The 24,548-nt window shown below is 39.4% G+C and overlaps 1 protein-coding gene across 1 annotated transcript in view; it reads left to right on the forward strand.

Moving 5' to 3' along the window:
• The window catches only part of slc1a7a (solute carrier family 1 member 7a), a 56,634-nt gene extending 34,783 nt beyond the window's left edge, over positions 1-21,851 (forward strand). The window contains exons 4-11 of the mRNA XM_012861087.3: positions 3,869-3,911; positions 5,183-5,414; positions 5,650-5,749; positions 8,890-9,123; positions 12,908-13,102; positions 16,381-16,515; positions 18,414-18,513; positions 20,567-21,851. Of these exons, the coding sequence (XP_012716541.2) occupies positions 3,869-3,911; positions 5,183-5,414; positions 5,650-5,749; positions 8,890-9,123; positions 12,908-13,102; positions 16,381-16,515; positions 18,414-18,513; positions 20,567-20,830 (1,303 nt within the window). The 3' untranslated portion in view covers positions 20,831-21,851. The remainder of the gene's footprint in view (positions 1-3,868; positions 3,912-5,182; positions 5,415-5,649; positions 5,750-8,889; positions 9,124-12,907; positions 13,103-16,380; positions 16,516-18,413; positions 18,514-20,566) is intronic.
• The last annotated feature ends 2,697 nt before the right edge of the window (positions 21,852-24,548 follow it).

A 24,548-nucleotide genomic window follows, 5' to 3' on the forward strand; every position in this document is an offset into this window, starting at 1 on the left:
AATGGTCATGTCATGTGGTTGACGTGAGACTTCATCATCACAGCAGGAGATAACACGGCATGTTGTAGAACTATAGATACTGCCTTAACTTTGGGAGCTTTTTCACACTCGATGTGGCCATCCACTTAAAGTGACAGGCCTTGCAGGGAGAGCCTTGATCAAAAAGTCAGCCAAGAGAACGATGGAAACCCTGGAACCGCAGAGAGCCACAGCTGGGACAATTTCTCGACAGGACTAGTGTTAAGTTGTTCATCTCACAAATCTGGCCTTTCTGGAAGAAGAAAATTAACACTCCACAACCCCAGACACCTCTCCCCCACTGCGAAACAAGGCGGTGGCAGCACCACGCTGTGCGTGTGATTTTCTTCAGAAGACAGTGAAGTTTGTTACACTTGGTGGAGCTGGATCTTCTATAAAGTCTTGTGCATTTTTAAATACAAACTAAACATTTAGGAATAAATTACATTTGAATGAGTAGTTGGGCACATGGAAAAATATATATCTAAAAAAAAAAAAGAAAACTGCATTTTGCTCTCATGAGAACCATCCTGCTCTGTTAGGACTGGAGTGGGCCTGTAGCCTTACGTGCTACTGGGTTACTGTGCCAAGCTAATTAGTGATGTTGAAGTCTGGCGGTTGTCTTGGAGGTAAACCTGGGTCAGGCCGGCTGAGAAAAAACACGGGCCATGTCATTCAGACAGTGGACTAAAGCCAACAGCCCGCAAAGCACATTTGTGATCTGGAGATCTGAAGGAATTGAAATAAAATTGTTGAAAATGTTCACAAAAACAGATAGCAGTTTAAGATAAGATAAGATAGGCTTTATTGATCTCACAATGGAGAAATTCACTTGCCACATCGGTTCATACAAGAAGGTGCAGAGTAGGAAAGGTGCATTCAGTTATATACAGTGAATCCTCATATATACAATGGATCAAAAAGGATACGAAAAAATACAAAAAGAAATAGGAATAAGCATATGATGTCTTATTTACATACATAGTGATCTATATGTAAATATAAACATATATACATATATACATATATATATGCCTACATACATACGTACCTACACGTATATATGTGCATATACATACATGCATACATTTGTACATACATACATACATACATACATGTGTACTGACATATGTTCAGGTGGTGATAGCAGCAGAAGTCACAACTTCAGGATTATTGCACGGCTTGTGGCCCAGTGTATTAATTAGATTATTTATGTTTTTATTTTTATTATTTATTATGTTTTATTTATGTTTATGTCATAAAAAGAGATTAATGGTTATTTAGGAATTTTAGCTTCAAGGTGTTTTTCTACACAAACCAGAATAAAAATACATTTTATTTGGACTTGCATTCGGCAGGAATTAAAAAAAAAAGAGGGTTATAAACTGGCCAAGCTCATAAATCCAGCTATGTACTGATCATGTGCAGTGGTGAAGCTTGGTCTATAACAGGCAGGAAGCTCCGTGTGTGTATGTGAGTGTGTGTGTGTTTACAGAGCACAGCTGTGCTTTGGATTTATTGTGCAAAGCTTCTTTACTGCTTTCATCTAACGTGCAGGCATGGTCCGCTATATCTGTACTCTCACAGAAGTGCCTGACCCTCTGCACTCGTGTGTTTGAATGTGAGCTGCGACATTATATAAATGAGCATGAATGGAAATGTGCAGTCATCATTCCAAACCCTGAGCTCACAGTGGCTTATTACCCAGCTTCCCTCTGTCTTAAACACAGGAGAGGCTACTGTTTTGCTTAGCGATTAAATCAGTTCAGAGGACTTTATGATGACTTTTTCAGAACCCCTTAATTTTCTCCGCCCTTTCTGTTCACTAAGCTTTCTGTACACTATGTCTCAGTCATGTTGCATTTTAAAAGATCAGATGATTTAAGCCCTCATTGGTGTGGGACATACAACCAGTTCTAATTATTCAGTTCAATTCAGTTTATTTACAGCACTGATGTACAATAAATGTTGTTTTGTTGGATGTACAAATGAGTTTACGTTGAAAAATGGGTTAGTTGTACTTAAACACAGGTGAAGAAAGTCAGATGGTTATAAATTGTTAGTCAAGATTTGCTTTGTTTCAGTAATTAAATTTTTTTATCTCTATATGAAGCTTCTATTTGATGCTTCATTTATTGTAATTACACAGAGTAATTACGCACGGTTATATTTTTCACATATTAATTTGTTGGTCATTTGATTATTACAGCTTAAAGCTAATGAAAATCCAAAAATTCAGTTTCTTAGACAATATGAGTATTATATAACATCCATAAATGGGCTTATCCCTTTTAAATGTGCATCTTCTATTAGAACATCTTTTTCTTCCACTCAACTTCTCAAGAATCAATGCAGTACTCTGTAAACAGCTAACGTCTTAAGCAATTACCAATTGGGGCTTATCTTTCTTGCAGTGGATGTCAGTGACTGTCTGCAAGACTCCCCAAGATTGTTTAGGCCTTAAAATAATGTTTCGTCATTAAAAATAATCTTCAATTTGCTCTTATTCTTATTCCAGTTTTATTATGTTGAGCTTCTCTGTGGCTGTAGATTCATTACTTGTTCAAGAGGAACAGATGAGGTTGTTTATTGGGCCACATACCAAATGTCTAACCCTACCAGTACCTCTTATCTGGACATAAGACCGGTGTCTTAAAAAAGACTAAATATGATTTATAGCAAAGTTTCAGAAATTGAAGCAATAATTGGCAAATTGCTAGGGAGTCTAGGTGCATCCTGAATCAGGGCTTACTGAGATATAGGGTACAGAAGAGTTCTGCATCCTCAAATTCAATCAACATCTTGACAGGTAACCCCTAGCAATAAATAAAACCACAAAATGTTCACGTTTCTAACCCAACCACAGTTAAGGCCAAAATTATTCATATCCCTGACAGATCATTGACCCCTCACACTGTCTGTTAGTAATGAGATAGACATCTCTATAAAGACAAAACAATTTAAAAGATGTATGAATATTAAAATGATAATTACTCTTTTGTTATTTAAATTTTTTATTATATATATCCTTCCTAATAACCTTTGAAAACGTTTTTGCTGGCATCACAGCATTGAAACCCTACTTATAAATGTTTTGCAGAGGTTGGCTTCTTTCCACTGGTATTTTAACTATTTATCTTTCACGGTAGTCTGTGTGGTTGGAAGGTCTACTTTTCATCACCCTAATTTCTAGCTCCCTTTACACATTCATGTCTGGATTAATATTCCAGACATGAATCTGACTCTCGCCAGATGGATGTAGTTCTGCCGAGCTCCACACGGCTCCACACATCCGGCTCTGAAGGCTTTTGTTTGTGGAAACGATGGTTTAATTTTTTTATGTGAGTGGCTGAAGTAGCAGATCAGTAAAGATGACAAACACGTGGTTTATCCAATCATATGTTAGGATTTTTTTTATTAACCCACTTCCGTTTGAGATCCATCTCCAATGGAGCAATCCCAGATGGATGTGTGCAGCATCTGGCGAGGCTAGTCAGGTTAAACAAAAAGTGGGTTAAATTAAACTATTACTTTATGAATAACGTTGAGCTTAATTTGCTGTGCACTCAAAATTTGATATACATTTTCTCTTTTGGCGTCTGGTATGGGTCTCGTCCTTTGATACACTTTAAGCTTTTTTTTAATAAACCTTCCCATTTTCTCTCAGTTACTGCTTTTAAAGTATGCATCCCCAGAAGTGTTGCTGTAGACAAGCTAGCTGGCTGTCCTTCCACATGAACTCAGCTACATTTTGTGACATCAAGTATTTTGTGACATTTCATTGTGAAATGAAACCAAATAATATGTGACCTGCCTCTCACTGATCAGTTATTACCATTTTTTCCCGCAGCAACATGTTTCCAGCCAACTTGGTCCAAGCTACATTTCAACAGGTAAGCTAAAGTTTTGAACACAAAGAACCAATAAACATATTTCTATCATCTGGAAAAAAATATTTTAAAAATTAGATCATACATCTTTAGTTTTAAGCTTTGGTCTAAACTATTCACCTTTTTTCAACAAAATGCAAGGCAGGAGATCAGATACTACAATGTTTGTGCTGAGGGAGCAGACAGTTAGATTACATCAAGATAACAAAATTACCATCCATCCATCCATCCATCCATTTTCCAAACCGCTTTATCCCTCATGGGGTCGCGGGGGTTGCTGGTGCCTATCTCCAGCGTTCACTGGGCGAGAGGCGGGGTACACCCTGGACAGTTCGCCAGTCTGTCGCAGGGCAACACAGAGACAAACAGGACAAACAACCATTCACGCACACACTCACACCTAAGGACAATTTGGAGAAGCCAATTAACCTAACAGTCATGTTTTTGGTCTGTGGGAGGAAGCCGGAGTACCCAGAGAGAACCCACGCATGCACAGGGAGAACATGCAAACTCCATGCAGAAAGACCCAGGGGTCAAAATTACCATATAAAACAAAATGCAAAGTTCTCTTATTAATATGTCTTGCCTTCAAAATTACATTAAAGACTAGACATTTCGAGAATAAGGCAAGCTTGTTTATTTGTTTTGCTTTTGTTTCATCCTATAATGAGCTCAGCTAACTAGCTGGTGGCTGTTTCCACCCCTGTGAAATGATGCATTAGTTCACACAGCTACAGTCTCATATCTGCCATAAACTGCAGAGGCCAAAAAATAAGTCAGCTGTCCTACCTCATCATTTGGTTGATCCATTTTAATTCCTCCTTTATGTCACACACACACACCTTGCTGATTGTTTCCCATGATTAGTGGATACTTATGTCTCTGCAAATTCTCAGTTATCCAGGTCACATCAACAGCAAACAGGCTTCAATTGGAGGCAATCAGTCATCCGCTCAGTTTTTCTGAGGCTCAGCTTTAAGCCTGTTTGTACTGGATGCCTATCTTGAACTGGAATGTCTGTTTCATTTGACTGCAAATAAGTTGAGGTGATGTTAGAAAACAAAACAGAGCTGGCTACATCCCAGTGTTACTTCTGACACCGGGTCACCTCTATTTGACGACGCAGTTGTTGCTGTTGTAGGTTATCATGAATTAGAAGCATTCCAGCGATGACGCACTGCCTGCTGCTTTAAAATGAGCCCACCTATTACTTTTTCGTCTTCGCCTCATTATTGTGCTGATGTAGAGGCCTCTGCTCTGTTTTTGGGTTCAAGTATCGAACACAGAGAGTGGCAGAGCTGATTCCCAAACCGACAGTGGCCCAGCTCCTGGATGAGACCACCACACGCCGGGTCTACATCTACGGCGTGCAGGATGACAACGGCACGGACATCCAGAACTTCTCCTTGGATCTCACGCCGCCTCCTGACGTCATCGTGAAAACCTCGCCCGGTACCAGCGAGGGCATGAACGTGCTGGGGATTGTTATTTTTTCTGCGACCATGGGTGAGCGCTTTGCAGGCGTCCTGCAAGCATGTGAAAACATGACACCCAGGCAACAGTTCTTATTGCCACCCTGGCGTGCTCACATTTCTAAATTATTCATTTAGAAATATGTGGTTCTCCCAGGAGAGCAATTATCACAGTTTGAAAGCTTTCCTGTAGTTGTGCCCAGGTAATTATAACATTTTCCCTGTCCACAGGCAACATAGTGATGTTCCTTTTATACCCCTCATTCCAGGAATAATGCTGGGAAGAATGGGACCCAACGGGAGCGCTCTGGTCAACTTTTGCCAGAGTTTGAATGAGGCGGTTCTGAAGATTGTTGCCATTGTCATTTGGTAAGAGTCAGAGTGCATCGCCATGTAAACTTCACATACAGTAACAGTACTTCTTACTCAGCCCAGTACAACACTGATGCTAACGTTTTTAGGAATTCTGAATTTTCAAAAGCAACAACTCAATGACTGAAGCATTTCAATGTGTATAAAGTGTGTATCTATCTAATCCACAGGGATGTGTGAAAAGCCTAAGAATACAAATCGAGTACCATAGATTACAGAGAAATGTTTAGCATAACCCAACCTTAGATTATAGTGCATTAATTAAGGAGGAAGGAGTTCTTTTATAAAGGAAAAAATATCATGGAACAAATATTGGGTACCTGTGCTGACAATGCTTTTTACAGCCTGCTATTGCCAATGGGTCAACCCTTTGGTCTTTTCCTATATGTTTCAGAAGGTTGGATCATACAGAGTAAGGGATACTTACACAGTCTCTCTACCATCCCAGCATGCTTGATTCCTCTTATGCCCTCTATGTTTTGGACTATCCTGCTCAAAGTCCCAATGATGACCAATTTTGCCTTTACTGCTATGCAGTTCGACAGTTCAATTCAATTAAATTTTATTTATATACCACCAATTCACAACACATGTCATCTCAAGGCACATTGCCAAGTCAAATACAAACAAATCATACAGACACATTGGTTAAACATTTTCTGTCTAAGGAAAGCCAGCAGATCAAGTCTCTCCAAGCAGCATTCATTCCTCCTGAAAGAGCGTAGAGCCACAGTGGACAGTCGTCTGCATTGTTGATGGCTTTGCAGCAATCCCTCATACCGAGCATGCATGTAGTGATGGTGGAGAGGAAAACTCCCCTTTAACAGGAAAGAAAACCTCCAGCAGAACAAAGCTCTATGTGACTGGCCATCTGCCATGACCGACATGAATCCTACAACCTTTGGAAAAAACAGGGGCACAGCATCACTACTCTTCCATCCTACCTAACAATGGTCATGAGTTGCTTTTCAGCACATTCATCTTTGTTTTACACCAAACCTGGAGTGTTTGTTGATGAAAAGCTCAGTCTTTTCACACCAGTAGCAGTTTTCTCCACTTTAACCCGACCAGACCAGAGATGGTTTGCTTTCACACCTGCTCATGTGTGAAGCCTAATTCAAACTCTGGTACGGACTGGACAAATAAACACTGATCTACCTGCGTCTTGGTTTCCTCGTAAGTGAATCATGTTGCATTTTTCTTACTAAAGGCAGGCAAACTGAGGATCCAGCAGACCAGGGACAGGAAGTGGTACCAGTTATACGTAGGATTTACAGACCTACATGGTGAAGGGAAAACTTTTAAGCTCATGTAACCATGGCAGCATTGTGTTTTTTCTCTCTCTACTGGATTCTTTTACCGATAGATTTGTCTCTAATACAGAGTAACGTGCAGAACAGCTCTCTGCCTCCCCTGCTCCTCATACAGGACAGCTTCCGGTGACCGCTGTTCTAACTGATCTGCTGTTAAAAGCGTTGTGTGAAAATGACCCGATTCAAATATAAATGTGAGAATTTCTGCCATTACTCATCCAGTTGAACCAAGTCCCGCAATCCATTTAGGAGTGAAAGGGCTTTTAGTCTCATCTGACCAGAGCACATGGTTCTAGGTAAAGTCCAAAGGGCATTTGGTAAACTGCAATTTCCTGTGTGAGGGAAGGACAGAAAAGACACTTTCTGACCTGGCTCCTAAACAACCTGTTTGCAGATAATGGCTGTTATTAAGACCTGGTGAGCCCAAGATGACCCTTTCTACTGCAGTTATCTAACAGAAGGACATGTAAACTCAGAGCCACTTTGTGCATGTGTACAACAGTGCTGGGCTTCAGCGCATAGCATCACCCGAACAATGCTGTCACTACAATAACAAAGCTAAAGGACTTTTCATCACATTTTCAAGAGCAGGCAATAGTAAAGAGTTTTGTATTGAGTTTTGAACCCAGTGCTGAATCCTCTAGGGTGAAGAAAATGCTATAATATAATTCTTTTTAGAAATGAAAAAAGAAATAAACAAAAACAACAATCTCAATAATCTCCATCATGTAAAACAGGAGGGTATCCTAGAGAAACCTTATTTTTACTCCGTATTATTTATTGTTTCATTATCATTGCACAGTACAGTGCTTCCAGCAATATTACAATATAGGATTATTACTTACATGCGCTTAAAATACTGGTGATTTGTAATACTTGGTTATTTTTTGGAGGATGTGGGTAGGTGGGATTGTTGAAACCAGTTATCTCAATTTCCATTATTTTCAATGAGGCGACATGTTTTCAAATATAAATTTCCATCAAAATGACGTCATATTAATTGTATATCTCAGGAAAATGGAAAGTTCTGGATTACTGATTAGAAGTTCCAAGGAACTGATCAACTTCAAAAAGTTACATATGCATTTAAAAAAGGCTTCAATCACATGAACAGCAAATTTATTGTTAGGTTCACCACTAATTGTCTCACCAGGGATTTTGGTGAAAACAATTATTTTCTCAAATGAAATGTCTTCCAAAGTGGGTCCAGGCCACTAATGGGTGTTTCAACAATGAAACAAATGTTGCCATCTTGCAGATGGATACTTTTTGTACTTTTCTATGATGAGATTTTTAATGATAAATTTCTTAAATGTAACATTTTAGGTAAAACACAGCATATTATTATGCTATTGGTTTATTTTTGTCACAAGAATTCAGACACACTTGATAACGATCGTTTACCTTATATTCAAATGATTCATTGAACAATAATCACACAAGAAAGGGGAACTCAATATAAAAAGGTGAAACACCTTGTGGCCAGTGGAAGCATATTGTACTTCTCTATTTTACTTAGATTTTGACCAATTAACTCTACAGATTGTACAATCATAAATTATCTGTTTGAACCGGTAGAAGGTTTGCAAATTGTAGTTTGTTTGTTTTTTTGTTTTGTTTTTTTGCATTACCACTTTATAAGGGGGATGATAGATTTTGGTAAATGTTAGGATGCTAAGATGCTAATTAAGTATAGTAAATGGGATTTTTGGATTTTGAGCATGATAACATGCAGACAAAAAAGATTTTTTGGGGGGGGGGGGGATTCCTTATTTTTTCAATCCAAGTGTCCAACCTTCCTTTTGTCTTTCCTCCTTTGCCCAGGTATTTTCCCTTTGGCATTGTTTTCCTTGTTGCCGGTAAGATCTTGGAGATGGATGACCCTTCAGCCATGGGGAAGAAATTGGGCTTTTACGCCATCACTGTGGTAATGGGCTTAGTGCTTCATGGCCTATTCATCCTCCCTGCCATGTACTTTTTCATCACCAAGAAGAGTCCCATTGTGTACATCAGAGGCATTCTGCAGGCTCTGCTCATCTCCTTAGCCACTTCCTCCAGGTAAACTGAAAAAAACAAATACTAATAATATATAGCATAACCCAACCTTAGTATATATATATATATATATATATATGTATGTATATATATATATATATATATATATATATATATATGTATGTATGTATGTATGTATATATATATATATATATATATATATATATATGTATGTATGTATGTATGTATGTATGTATATATATATATATATATATATATATATATATATATATATATATATATATATATATATATATATATATATATATATATATATATATATAGTTCAACAGGATTAGATACTGTCCTTAATTTATATTTGTTATCTACACTTTTTTATTTATCATTTTGTGAAGATATTGTCTTCTTGAATGCACCTGATATTGTGGATGTCCACCAAAAAAATTTACATTTTTGTTGTCCTTTATCCTGCCTACCGGTTTTTGTGTAATTTTAGCTCAGAATAGCACATTAATCACTAAAATAAACAAATCAAACTTCAGTAACAAAACAGCTTCAGTATATCTAAGTGTAACACTAATGGCTTTACATGGTTTAAAATTAACAGATATAAAACAACTAAGGAGGCATACACTAGAAATAATCAGACTAAGTAAACAGAAAATATTAAATATAATAAATAAATCAACTAATTATAATCAAGCTAATAAATCAATCATTTCTGGGGGATGAGAAAGTGAAGAAACCTAATGGTGAATGTTAAGTGTACTGTAAAAAAAAAGACATAAAATTTACAGACGCATTAGAATTATAGTAAAGACATAAATAGTAAATATACAACGAGCAAACAATTTGTAAGAAAATCTAAACTAATTCTTTTAAAAATCAATATTATCAAAATATATAGTACTTCCCAAAACTACACATTACTATGTAATGAAATGAAATAAGACATTCTAAAAAATAAATACCAATCAATTTCAATTAAAAGCTAAACTGAACGCCTTTCTTTTTCCAATTACATCCAAAACTTTAGCTGCCCTCAAGTCATTAGGAAGGCTGTTCCACGGTCACCGTACCATGTTTAATTACCAACAGGACATGAAGGAAAAACAGATTGGGTCAAGACTATTTAGAGTTTTAATTACTTAAGAGGTGCTTAAAATGAATTCTAAAATGGAAAAATAGCAATACAGAGACTTTAAGATTGATGTGATGGGAAACCTGGCCTTCTGGACCTCGTCAACTTTCTTGCACCTGGATTCTGAAATGCAGTAGCTGTAATGGACTTAGTGGAATAATGTGATGCAGAATACTTTATCTAGCATTCTTTATGTAGTTTGTGAAGTCTATTTGTTAATCAAATGTTAGTGTTTGAGGCTATGAGTTTCTCTCTCTGGATATTAGTGACAATATCTAAAAAGTAAATTTAAGATAAAACAAATTTTATGCCATTCAAAACTCTTGAATGAAGTTAAAATGCACCAATAGGTGCATTGGGAGACCTAGTAATGAAGAGCTGTGTGTCATCAGTGTAGCTGTGAAAATGTATGCCATGACTCCAGATGACACCATCAAACGATAGCATAAAAATATTACAAAGTGTTAGACCTAAAATTGAGCCTTGAGGAACACCACATTTTGACTATAATGTTCTGATGACAAAAAAAAAATTATTGTTGCTGAGTTCAACCACTTCAAGACAGCTCCAGAAATGGCAATCTTTCTGAGTCTGCTTTGTGTGGTGGTAGTCGGCAGTGTCAAAGCTGCACTGAGGACTTTTACCAGGACTGGTACCAGTGCAGAAGGTTTGTTCTGATCCATACTATATCTCAGGTTAATAAAAACATTTATAATGCAGTTTATGTATTGTGAAGGGATCTGAAACAGACTGGTAATTATCTGGATGCTGCAAGAATGGCAAATTATAAACCTTTTTGAATCTACATAATAAAATTGAGGTTTTTAGCTCATGATTCATTTAGTTTTGGCCTGAATGAGAAAGTTGAAAGTAAGGCAGGTTTATCCTGTTTCAACAACCCTGAACATTTTATTCTGTTTTCGTGTTCTTTGGACAGTGAGCGAAAGTTGTCTTACCCATACCTTTTAGCATTTAGCTCAAAATTTTGTGGTGGTTTGAGAAATAACTCACAGTCTAAATTCCAAGGCCTTTATTACATGACATTTTTAAAGGTTGTAATAAAAACACAGCTTTTATATCTTCTTCACACAATTTGACATACAACACCATCAGTGAATTGTTATTTTTTTGTCCATCATGTTACACAAAAGAAGGAACAACAAAGAGTGTATCGATGTCACTGTAGTCTTATTTTCTATTAGTCAGAGAGAAAAAGAGAGATAACAGAATTAGCTGGGAAATAAGTTTGAAAAAAAAAAAGAAGTTTGTGCGCTGCGTTGTGTTCCCATCCGATGATTGCAGATGTTCACATAACAAAGTTTTTAAAAAATGTGGGATATCGATAAAGTGTTAAATTCAGGTTGCCAGCTTGAATATCAGTTTGGCCTTTATTAATCACAGTTCTTCTGCTCAAGGGGAATAGTCGGAGAAAACATATATGTTTTGTAATTGGACTTCAATCATATATATATATATATATATATATATATATATATATATATATATATATATATATATATATATATGTATGTATGTATAAATAGGCTGATGCAGTAAAGTGCAGGCTGATAAAGACACTCCCTGACTTTTCTTTTTTACCCAATCACAGAAAGCGTGTGGCACAATTGCATTCCTACCAGACATGGGCATTCTTTAAAACAGGCTGATCAGGCTAGTAGAGCATTATTCAGAGACGCAGCCTAGAAGCCCAACGGTAACTCTGGACAGATGCACGGCTCAGACAGGGGATCTTTTAACTGTTGCCAGGACAACTATTCATTGTGCACTTCATAAATCTGACCTTTATAGAAGAATGGCCAAAAGACGAAAGGCCATAATAGTGAAGTTTGCCTCAGGCCATGTGGGATGTACAGCAAACCTGTGGAAAAATGGGCTCCAGTCAGATGAAACAAAAATATAAGTGTTTGGCCTACATGCAAGATGTAGACTATGTGTGGTGGTTAAAAAAAAAAAACTCTGCTCATCACCCTGAACTCACCATCCTTACTATGAAACCGTGTGATGCTGAGGGAGTGCTTTTCTTCAGCAGCATCAGGGAAGCAGGTCCGACCCAATGGGAAGGTCGATGCTAAACATAGGGCATTTTCTGGAAAAAAACCTGTTTGATGCTCCAAAAGACTTCAATAGCCTAACTTCAATAGTTCTAACAAAACAGCTTGAAGATTGTGGCTGGAATGAGCCAAAAAGCGAAAAAAAAAAAACTTAAGGGGCATGAATACCATTGCAGAGCACAATATAGGTATAGATATTATGTTGAATCTATTTGAGTTGTGGGTTTTTTATTGACATAGAAGGTAAATAATAGTGCTATTGAAATAAAACCAATAAACATATAACAAATATGCAAAAACAAGCCAAGTTAAGAGTGTGAAGAAAAAAACAGTGTACAAGAAAAAATATGTTTCTAAACAGGGGCGAATAAGAACAGTATGTACCTGGGGTCTCATTCAAAGGCATAATCTGGACTTTAAAAAGACACGGCCCTGCAATCACTTTTAAAAAATACAACATTTAGAAAGTCATGCATCAAACACATGCAAAACTCAGTTTTTAACATTCAGTTATTGCAACCAGGCCAAAGTAAGTCACAGTAACGCCACTAAATAATGTACAATGAAGGTAAGCCTGTGACCTTTCTGTCGCTCTCCCTTTTTCCTGCCACAGCTCTGCCACTCTGCCTATCACCTTCAAGTGCCTCCTAGAGAACAACCACATCGACAGGCGCATCATCCGCTTCGTGCTGCCGGTGGGAGCCACCATCAATATGGACGGCACTGCCCTCTACGAGGCGGTGGCGGCCATCTTCATTGCCCAAGTGAACAATTACGAGCTTGACTTCGGGCAGATCATCACCATCAGGTAAAGTGCAGGCTGACGAAAACACTCACCGACTTATCGATGAATGCTGTGCGAATAAATGTCAGCTTGTGGGGGAGGTGTGAAAAGGGATGTTAGCTCTGTTGGATGGAATCGCTTTGCCCTTCTTTCGCAAATATTTGAATGTTTCCTTACAGCAGGTCCTTTCAGTTTAAAGAGATGGAAAATACTTAATTAAATAGTTGTGCTGCGTGTTTTTGCACAAGTTCAAGTTCAGGTTAATGAATGCAGGATTTCTTTTTCAGCATGTTTAATGAAGCTGTGAGGTGTATTTTGTGGATTAAACGAAGCTTTCTAAAGACTTTACTCTTTATGGGCTGATACTTTTACTTCAAAGTCTGCTTGCAAATGAGAACGGGGAGTTTAAAAGTGCCTGATTTATACCTCCAGTAGCAATCCCATGTTGGATTTTTTTTCCTTTCCACATAGATGTAGGGAGTTTCCACTGGACAAACTAGTGCCTTGTTTCATTAAACTACAACTCTGGGGCTTAATGGATGTAGGCTACTAAATCCCTGCACAGAAAGGCCTGGGGACGCTTTTTGCTCTCATTTGTAGTAAAAGCCAGGAGAAATTTGTCCAAGTGTATCCTGTTAAATTATGAAGGAACAATTTCTCACTGCTTTATTGTGAATAAGGAAATGTTTGCCACATTTTTTCTATATAAAATTCATCTTCAGCAAAGTAACAGCTCTTTCCTTGCTGAGGTTTCTTACAGAAGTTGCAAAAGTATACTTCCTGCACATAATTCACTACTTCAGCAGCAATAAAAAAAAAAACCTCTTTTCAAATGAAGACATTTTGACTAGTTCTAAAATTCATTAGAACCTGAGGAATTTCCAGCCTCAAGTCAGCATAAGATGTTGTTCTGAGTGCTGCGTTTCCATGACTTTAGCATCACACATTAACTCCTGAATTATTAATACTATTATGGGATTGCCTAGATTCTCCTACATGTAAATGTCACACAGATTATAGCTCGTATGAGCCTCTTAGTCTGATCTGATCTCAGATGAATCAGATTCAAAGCTCGGTGCAAGCACAAAAAATCAACCCCTCTGCTCTGTCAGCCACGAGTAAAAGAGGCCCTCGCGTCAAGATAAATGTCCTGATCTTTACCTGATTTAATGACATGTTTGACTGAAATATCATTTGGAGCACACCTGTCCTCACGGCTGCAGTCTGCGCGCAGTCCCTTATTATAATCCCTCTGCAGTAAAACCCACATGACCTGTATTTCTCATCTCGCGTCACGACAGAATTATAATCATTTTGCTCTCTGCCCCTGCGCCGTTTGGCTCCGGACCATGAAGCTCCTCCATCTGTATGCTAACCCAGGCCCGAGCTCAGTATGCAGAGAGACATCCAAATCGACTGCTTTGGCACAAACAGCAGCAACTGCAGTTGAAACCAGACGTTTATATAAACTGGAAAAAAAATAAAAAATAAAAAGATACATGACCTTTTTTCTGACTGTCTAAGAATAAATAAGGATAAATGCTGTTATGTTTCCTGTTTTTATTATTACAAAAACTATTCTGTTCGCTAAATGCCGGAATAATAAGAAAGGAAACTTTTTATAATGGTATTCCAAGCCAGGCGTTTACGTGCAATATGATTAACATGCCTTTACCCTGGGAAAGCTCAGATGATGATGTCATGGCTTTGAAAGCCTCTGATAGGTTAACTCAGAACATTTGGACTTAGTTTGCGGTACACCTGGGTACAATTTCCAAGATGCATGGGAAGCATGGGAGCGACTATCTATCGTACTGTTCAGGAAGGCTGTGACTCAGAGATGAACATGTTTGGTCAGAAAACGTATGCTTCAAACACAAAAAAATTTAAGTTGTGAAAATGTTAGCAGAGGAGAGCATCGTTTTTCCTAGTTAAGTGACATTTAAGCCCAAAATGGGCAGAAATGTCAAATTGGTTGTCCATTACAGAACCCCCATGTATTTACTGTAAGATATTGGTGAGCAGAGCAAGAAGGTGTCCGTGAGCAAAGCAGACTAAAAACCTGACTGGGTAAATCCAGTTTTATCTGAAAGAAAGCACCAAGATTCCAGCAAACTACCATGAGAAGCTTGTGAGAAGTCATATAGTCTAACATTTTACTACGGAAATGTATTAAAATTTCGAAATTTTAGGAAAGTTAGAACAAACTCTGAAAAAACAAAAGTCTCTCATAATTCTGTCATTCAGCAAATAGAGATGTTTGTCATTCCTGACTGGACTTAAAGCAGAAAAAGTTTGGCCTGATTTAATGAGGGAAAATGTCATGTCTCTTTTAGTACAGTGAATGTAAGTACAGTATGAGGCTGTAACTATTTGAAGGCTCTAATGTTCTGATTGCAGGTGACCGATCGGTAACTTGCACCTTTAATCCAGCTAATAAAAAGAATACCTAATTTAATAAAGGACTAAAATTTTAAAAATAAGGAAGGAATTTGAGCCAAAGAAAATCCTATGGTGCAGCATACTGGTGGCAGCATTTTGCTGTTGAGATGTTTTCCATCTAAGAAGCCTGGTGACCCTCGTCTGACTGAGCAAATTACTTAAGGTGTTATAACGGGTTAAAAATGGCTTAACAGCAAAATCTCAAAACTGCTGGAAGGGCCTAGTCAAAGCCCAGCACTTATACTACACATTTTCAATTTATTGTAAAATTGAAAAGAAAGATTCTCATTAAATTGTAAATTTTGAAGAACTGCTTATTTAAAGAGTTTTGAACAACACTGAAAAAGCTTCTGAACTTCTGCCCCCTCACTGAAGGGTAAAGAATCTGGTAATGAAATTACTGAAAAGTGGACATGCTGCTTGTCATTGCTGCAAATTGCCTCAAGAAGTTACGGTTCTTGCTCCTTGTAAAAATACTGCCTTTAATTATGAGAAATTTTACTATACTTACAAAAGGGAATTGTAATTCTCCATTATCTATTAAAAGGAAACAAAATAAAGAAAAAAACATCACAGAATAATTCAAAACTTTATTAAGACCCTGCACTGACGTCACAGTTTGTTTCTGGCTGAAAAGACTAATTTAAAACAAACAAACAAACAAAAACTCCCCAGAACAGTAAATCAGAAAAGCAGGCTACCCTATAATAAAGAGAATATTACAGCACTGCCTCTGCTATCCCACTTTTCATTTATTTTATTTCGCCAATTTCTCACCGACAAATGTGCACCAATCCCCCACGCAGCTTTAGGGATGATTGAGTTCTTTTGACAACCTGCTCCTCTGGTTTCCTTCTCAGCATCACTGCCACGGCCGCCAGCATCGGTGCCGCTGGAATCCCACAGGCTGGACTTGTTACGATGGTGATCGTGCTGACCTCAGTGGGTCTACCCACCGATGACATCACTCTCATCATTGCCGTTGATTGGGCCCTGTAAGTAAAAGCTCTGTTTTTCACTTCAGAAAAGTGACAATGAAGTCAGGATTCAGGGACCCTATTACAAACAGTTCTGGCTTTCAGGCACTACTCTACGTATCCGTTTGGATAATAATGTTGAACCTCTAGTGTTGAGTAACGACAAGGTTTTAGGCCACCTTCACACTGGACTGTGACCGGCCGACACGGGTGAGAACCTCCACGGTTACTGGGACGTGGCTTCATTGAGGCAAATGTGGAAAGCCTCAGGTGTGAAGGCCAATCATGATGCTGCTATGCTTTTAGCATTTGTTAAATAGATTGTTTCCCCCCTGCTGCCTTTACCAACCGGTACCAACACTTCCATCACATCTGGATAGTCCCCTGACCAGTTTGCAGAATTTGCTTAGATTTCAGGCGGTTCCTATGCCTCCCTCGTCAGTTTCAGCCTCACTATGGAGGACAGAATCCATTGTTTTCATCAGCTTATCAGCAGCCTGAGAGGATGTAGGTGAAGGTGATTTCTGTGCAAAGCGCTGTGCACCATCAAGCCTGCTACGCTGTGCAATGATTTTAACCCAGCACACAGTGTGAGGACGTAGTGGTGGAAGCGTTCCCAAGTATTCATGCACAGAACCTCCAAAATGTATTTGCAATCATTCTAAAAATTAAACTCCGCTTTGCAAACTGCTCACCAGGCATTTTCCTCCTCCAGCTCCCTAATAACAAGAGTTAGGATATTTGTCTGGTTGAAAGCATGAGAGGTTCATGTTCCAGTTACTTTGACCTGAAGCCAGAAACACGCACGGCCTCGTTCAGTCTCCCAGTAACCAACAGAGGCCGGCATCGTTGAATGCTCCTCCTCACCTGAAACCCCTAACTCACAGTGGTGTTGCACGTTATTTATTGGTGTGGAGAGTATGGACGGTAGATGCTCAGAGACACACTTTATGTTAAAAGCTGAGCAGCACCTGGACGTGAAGACCACGGCGACTGCGGTGCAAAAGAGCGATATACTTACTTGCTTGGGTCCCTGCCAGCCTGGTGTGGGGATGATGAGATTGTAGCCTTGGTGTGAGGTTAGTGTGGCCGGTCCAACTTTAAATTATCTGACAACTGAGCCACGTAGATGTCTGCCAGCTCCACAGAAATCTTTAAACATTTCAGAAAATAAGGAATGGTTTTGCGTGCTTTGTAGGCCCTGTAGGGGAAAGAGTCCAGCCTTAAACATACATGGCAGAGTGGACTAAGTCTGCACAAACAAATCACTGGATTTAAATAACAGCATCCTTTAGGATATACAGGACTAAAGTGGAGACTCGGGGGCCGGGAAGCAGAGCACCCCATTCACAGAAAACCAGATAGCATTTCCGCACAAAGCTCTCATTGCAAGTGTACGTGTGGTGGTGCGGCAGGGCTTTGGGCTTTTGTTGCAGGACCTTACAGTCGGCGAGCCTTGGGCCAAACTGAGTCATGCAGCAGGACAACGACCCCGAACAAGCAGCACATCCACAACAGAGGGGCTGAACAGCAAGACAATCCGTGTGTTGCCATGGCCTACTCAAAGTGCAGAACAGTATTGCATCTTAATAGCAGAACCTTATAGTAGCTGTGTATAAACGAATGGCCGTGAATCAGTGAACTGGGGCAACACTGTAACAAAACTAAATCATATTGTGAGAGACTTTAAATGATTACTTCAGCCTTTTACCGCCTAATAGGTTTTCCAGCTTTTGAATCGGGTCCTACACGCTGCTCAGTTTTGTAATGTGGATCTTCGAAATAAAGCGGGGGTGTAATTCATTTTTTCCTATTATGGCTGCACCGACTCCCTCAAAGCAACAGTAGCGCCCAGTGATCACGAGCAATACCTTTTTAATAGCTCTAACAATGGGTGGCCTCCATCTGTTATGCAGGGATCGATTCAGGACCATGGTCAACGTGATGGGCGACGCTCTGGCCACGGGCATCATGGCTCACATCTGCAGAAAGGATTTCGTCAAAGAGGGCGAGCAGGTGAGCACAAAAAAGAGCTGCGTCGACGTGACTCAGATGGTACGAAAGCCTACACATCAGTCTGACTGTTCTTTAAAGAGAAAGTGTTGCATGGATGAGGGGGAAAAAAACGTCTCGTTTCTTCATGGCGAAAGGTACCTCTGTGGGATGCATGGTATAAAGACACAAATTGTTGATAGAAAGAGCAGAAGCAGCGGGAGGGCATAAAAACCGAGAAACTCTTTAATCACTTGCGGCCATGCTGTTTAGTGCCGCCATACAGCCTCGAGAAGAGGCTAGAATAATCTATGCAGCTCTGCATGAACAAACCTGTGGAAGGCTTCACATCTATTAGCAGTAAATCAAAGTCTATTCCATAAAATGCCTGTTTTTCTTTGATGAATCATTCCAGCGAAGAAAGGTCTGGAAGAATCGGAAATGTCTCTTTAGTGGAAAAGCCTCTTTAGTTCTTTTACATTTTGTAAATAAGGGGGGGGGGGGGGAATCAGGTTTCTTAAAGCCTGTTACTATAGTTTATATGTAAGATTTCTGTTTCACTGAAACGGGAACAATGTTAAGCAAGACTTTAACCTGTTGATGATGACCATAAACTGAGGTTTGGTTTCTCGCCGGATGGTTTCTATAGGTTTGTTCACTAATTAAAAGTATTTACTAGAGATTCATAGAGAGACTGGCTGATGATCCATCCAAATCAAACTATTTTAGGCTTGACCAGTCCTCGCTTGGTTGTAAAGTCAAAAAAACAAAAGTATTTTTCTGATCAATCAACATACCAAAACGTTCCACCGCTGTGAGTAATTTTCTATAGTTATTTTCTATATTTTCTATAGTTTGCCATGCAAATGTGGTTACGTGAATAGTTGATATCTGAAGGAGGAGATTGTTTAAAGTTGTTTTGGTTTGAGCAGGGGTTCATATCTGCTCCATTTCTGAAGAGTCTGACAGCAGGGATTAAAACCAAAATAAAATATACGAAGGAGTAATACCAAGTTTTATCCCAAAAAAAACCCCATTTTGATTATAAGTGGGATTCGAGCATTTCTATGGCTATTTATCTTCAATATTGATAATAAAACTTGACCACATAGAAAAATACAATTACATGCAATTGAGGTGAGGTACACGGGTAGAACAGGATTTGTTTATAGGTACAAAATGAAAGGTCATAGGTCCAGAATAGGGTACAAATTTATTAATTTATGTACGTAACTAACAGCCCAGCAGGGGACAGGCATTGCAAATTAGCCTAAGATGTAAATGTAAAAGTGTATAGTTATGGTATTTACAAACAAACCAATTAAATAAAGGAATTTAATTGTATTCAAGGTGCAAAACTTAGCAATTTTCATGGATGCATAAAAATGTGGCAAAGAAGGTGAAAAGGTGTTTGTTGGGGGGGGGGATTCTTTTGTTGTTGTTTTTTTTTTTTGGTTTTTAATTTGTATTTTCTAAGAAGACATGTTTGGCAGTCATTAAGGCTGCTTCTGAAAGAAAGAAAGAAAGAAAGAGTGAGACTTCAGCAGATAACAGGAAACGTGAAGGCATCACAGAAAAGTATTAGGCTTCTCAGATTCCACTCTTTGTGTCATTAACACTTCGTAAAGCTGACCATCGCTAATCTAAAATGATAATTAATTTAAAACAGCAATCATTTTACCTATTTTAGAATATTAGCTAAAGCCTGCTTAGCTAAAGTGACTGCTCTCTCACACACACCCTGAGATGTCACCTCTGCTCACAAAATGTCATTTTCTTTATTAAATGTTGTATTATTCTGTAATCATCCTATATAATTAATATCTTACTGTAACAATTCACCCTCAGAATCATAAAATACGTGCATTTTGAAGGGTGTTCAATATCCAGAGAAATCCATATAATCAGCTGGGTTAAAGCTTTACAGAAATGAGACATTAAAGATGGAATTTTGAAACTACATGATGTTAAATCATCAGAAACTTTCTGCTACATTGCAGTATTAATTGTAGACAGGTTTGACTTTTAAAGAAACGACTGATTGGGGCGTTTTTCTCTTCCCGCTCGGCTCCTCTAGGTGCCCCTGATATGTGAAACCAAACCTATGATCAGCATCCAGCAGATGATGACGTACCAGAACCAGAAGAACGGCTGCTACCAGCCGCCGCCGGGCAGCAGGCAGGACCACCTCTCTCCAGACGTGGCTCGCCTGATCCAGCTGGAGGAAGGCATTCGGCCGGTGGAGAAGAAGAAGCACGGCCACGGCCCCCATCACAAGAGAGAGCACAGAGACAAGGACCACTGTTCTGTTGACATGAACGGCCTGGAGACGAATGTCTAAAAGCAGGCGCTGATCCCGACAGCCGCCGGCCCGCCCGCCTCGCTGCCGCTGAACCACCGAGACAGACGGAGGCAGAGGGGACCGCTTCACGTTCCCACTCGCTTCCCATCCACGGAGGAGGAAAACCAAGAGTGGACCCAGAGGGGGAGGAAAAAAAAAAAAAACAGACTTCTTTTTCTACACAACATATATGATGACCCACATTATATTCTTGATGTTGATGTGTGTAAATATTTATCAAAGATGTAATATTTAGCAGCAGCAGCAGCAGGGAAAGCGTGCTGCTCTTTAAGCAAAGCGGGCCTCCTGGAGAAAGACTCTCAAAGAGCAGAGGAAGCAAGAATCATGAAAAAGGGAAACAGAAAAATGTGTTGGGTAGTAATAAAAGGCTGGATTCTTCTGAGGACATCAATCAAAAAAAGTCATTTCATAGATCTTTTTTATTTATCATGTATCTGGAGTAATACTAATAATAATAATATCATAACAACTGGATTTTATATAATGCTTTTATTCTTCCTCTGGCTCTTCATGGCCATTCTGGAAAATGTTCTCTCGTTAGCCACGTTGTGATTAAAGATGCAAACAAAAAAAGGACAGCGTGGTCCGACAGCAGGATCAAACAAACTGTGATGCCCATACGCAACAGCTTAGATCACCCGCCGGATGGCTGAAAAACACACTTGAAGGTTTTCCCTCTATTTCTCTGCCTTGTTGTCCCGAGCCTCGTGCATCCTCCGAATCCTCCCTGCAAAACAAAAGCTTGAACGCCACGCTTCCTTACATATCTCAGATTATCCTTTGCACCTCCCTCCAACCTCTCTTTGCCTTAAATGACCAAAGGAGAAGCGTTTGAGCCCCGGCGCATCTGCTACGGTTCGCTGCAACAGCTCCCACAGCCAGCAAACAGTCGCAGGCCGTGCTCTGCTCTGGTCTGATGTAGATTTTCATTTCAGTTTTCCTCAGCCTCCATTCAGCAGTGAGCAAAATAACAGTGGTCTGAGAGCACTAACCGGATGGATTTATTAGTAGACACTATATTTCTACGTAGCATATATGTTACTAGCAGGCGTAGCGGAGTGACAGAAAATCAACACATCCAACAGTCGTGCTATTCATGGTACTGACTCTGCGTTATGGAATCATCAGTCGAGAACGGTGTGGTAAAAATAGCAGCAGTGTGACGTTCAGTCTTTCATTCTGGGAAGGAGCCGATGTCAAACAGGCGGTTCCTATTTAAAGGCAGGATGCTTACATTGCATTTCGCTCGGAGCAAAATGGGTCGTTCCAAACTTTGTTCAAGGCGTGCGTTGATTTAAAATCCACCGTGATCGGGCAGAACATACAGAAGTGTGGAAAATTGCTGAGCTGCTCTGCTAAAAAGATCTGAGAAGTTTTCACACTGAAAGATGAAGACAACAACGGAAGAAAATCATTTGAAGTACTTAAAAACAACAAGAGGAAATGGCATGGGCTGAAGAGGTTGCACTATGTCAGCGAACGCGCTGACTCGACTAAAAAGAAATGATGCAGCACTGCGTGGGCTGATTACACCTGGATCATTGGTTTTGAGTCTGGGGCCATAGAGTTTGTCTGATGACCCTCAGACGCTGAATTCAAGCCATGTACAATGCAACATCATGATATGGGGATGCTTTTCATGCTACAGTGTTAGGCCTATTTATCATATAGCAGGAATCATTTTGGATACACAGCTATATTCAAAGCTGTCACGTTTGCTGATGAAGAGGAAATGGGTTTTTTGATAAGACTGCGACCCCAAACACACCATCCAGTCAGCTCAATCTCAGCTCCAGATCATCCAGATGATCATTATGGAGCCACCGGCCCACTGCCCTGGCCTTACTCTAGTGGAAAACTTGAGGGCTGACACCAAACACGCCGTTTCTGAGGGAAAACCAACAAATATAGATGGACTTTGTGAGGCAGTGCAATCGTGCTAATCTGGAAGGTCTATTTACGGCTTCCAGAAGTTAGTCGACTCCGTGCAACACAGATATGAAGCAGTTTTCAGAAACAATAGTTACAACCAAACAGAAGTTCAGTAATAAACTGGGTAATAAATCAAAGCTAAATCTTCTAGCATTTTTTTTCAGTTTAAGTTTGAAAAGGAAAGCGCTGACACTGTTATTTTGCAACAACCCTAACATTATGTTTTCCTCCCTTTTTGTGGTGCGAGAACAAATTTGGTCATTTTTATCTCCAGGTTTGGATTTGAAATGTTATGCGGAGACTTCTCAACGTTTTTGCATTTATGTAAATCAAAGCTGCTCTACGGATTTTGAGCATCACTCACTTGTTAAAACACACTGCTTTTAATTTGAACACGAGTGTAGCAGCGCCATCATGGCAAAGAAATGACAAATATTGATGCAGAAATACTGTTTAAAGGCGGACAGGTGTACCATGAGCAACTGATGCAGTTTGTGTATTGCAAAGGATGCTAATAAAATATGTTCACATTTGTTTAATTAAAAGAAGCAAAATATTTAACATTGAATCTTTTTGATTCTTTCGGTGTCTTTGTAACTGTGTGGAGTGACCTGATTTAAGTGCGATGCCATTAGCTGCTTGGAACCCTTCAGGACGCGGGAAACATGTTTCATTTGAGAACACATTAAGCTTTCAAGTAACAATGTTAGACATGCCCACACAGTTTTTAAAGTCAGATGTGTTTTATTCAGGCCTTCAAGCTGTGTACTGACAGCAAACAGGGCAGCCATTTTCACTTCTGGCTCTGGCTCTGCAAATGTTCTCCAAAGAATGTAACATTTCAGTTTCACACTCACCAGTCATGTCCTGTGAAGGAGATGTCGGATGTTGGTGAAGCTTCATTCAGCAGCAAGAGGTCCGTACAGACGACAACTGCATGTTAGACCTGCACCTGGGATTTACTGATGTTCTTCATATTTAGACATTCCTCCACATTTATTTTTCTTTACATCTTTTTTTGTTCTCTTAATAATGAAATCCACTAATGAATTTAATTGTGAGAAACAGATTTTAAGCATTTGAGCTCCATTCCCCCTGTGATGAAATACTGGTTTAACATCTGAATATCAGTCCTATTACTATCGCCAACTGTTGTTCAACCACCTGATCTAATTACAGTCCCTAATATTCTTTAAACATTTTTATATTGTGTGCCTTACAGTCACAAACATCAATGTATTTTGTTGTACGTGACTCGCCAACACAACGTAACACATAACTGTGTTGTGGTACAAATATTAAACATGGTTTCTGCATGTACTTTGTAAAATAACTCAAGCTCTTTCAAAATGGATTGAGGGTGTCTGTGAACAATTAGTTTCTAAGTCTTGTCTAAGATTCTCAGATTTAGGCCTGGACATTGACCAGGACCTCCTACAGCATTACCATGCTCTGATCTGAGCCTTTCCGTTGTGGCTCCGGCTGCATGTTCAGGTTGCTTGGCCTGCTGGAGGGACGAACCTCTGCTCTAGTCTGAAGACTTCAGCAACTTCTAACAGGTTTTCTTCCAGGATTGTCAGCTCTGACCCACATCCCTGGCCCTGCTAAAGAGAAGAATCCAAAGGCAATATGGTGCCATCTCCCAACACAGTGGGTTTGTGTAATGTGAATGCCACTCTTCCAAAAAGGCCAAAACAGTGGGCTATCAACAGGATCACCCACCTGAGCCGTGAATCTCTGCAGCTCCTCCAGAGATCCCATGGGC

This window comes from Fundulus heteroclitus, chromosome 6 (genome assembly GCF_011125445.2).
Source record: "Fundulus heteroclitus isolate FHET01 chromosome 6, MU-UCD_Fhet_4.1, whole genome shotgun sequence".
Taxonomy (NCBI): domain Eukaryota; kingdom Metazoa; phylum Chordata; class Actinopteri; order Cyprinodontiformes; family Fundulidae; genus Fundulus; species Fundulus heteroclitus.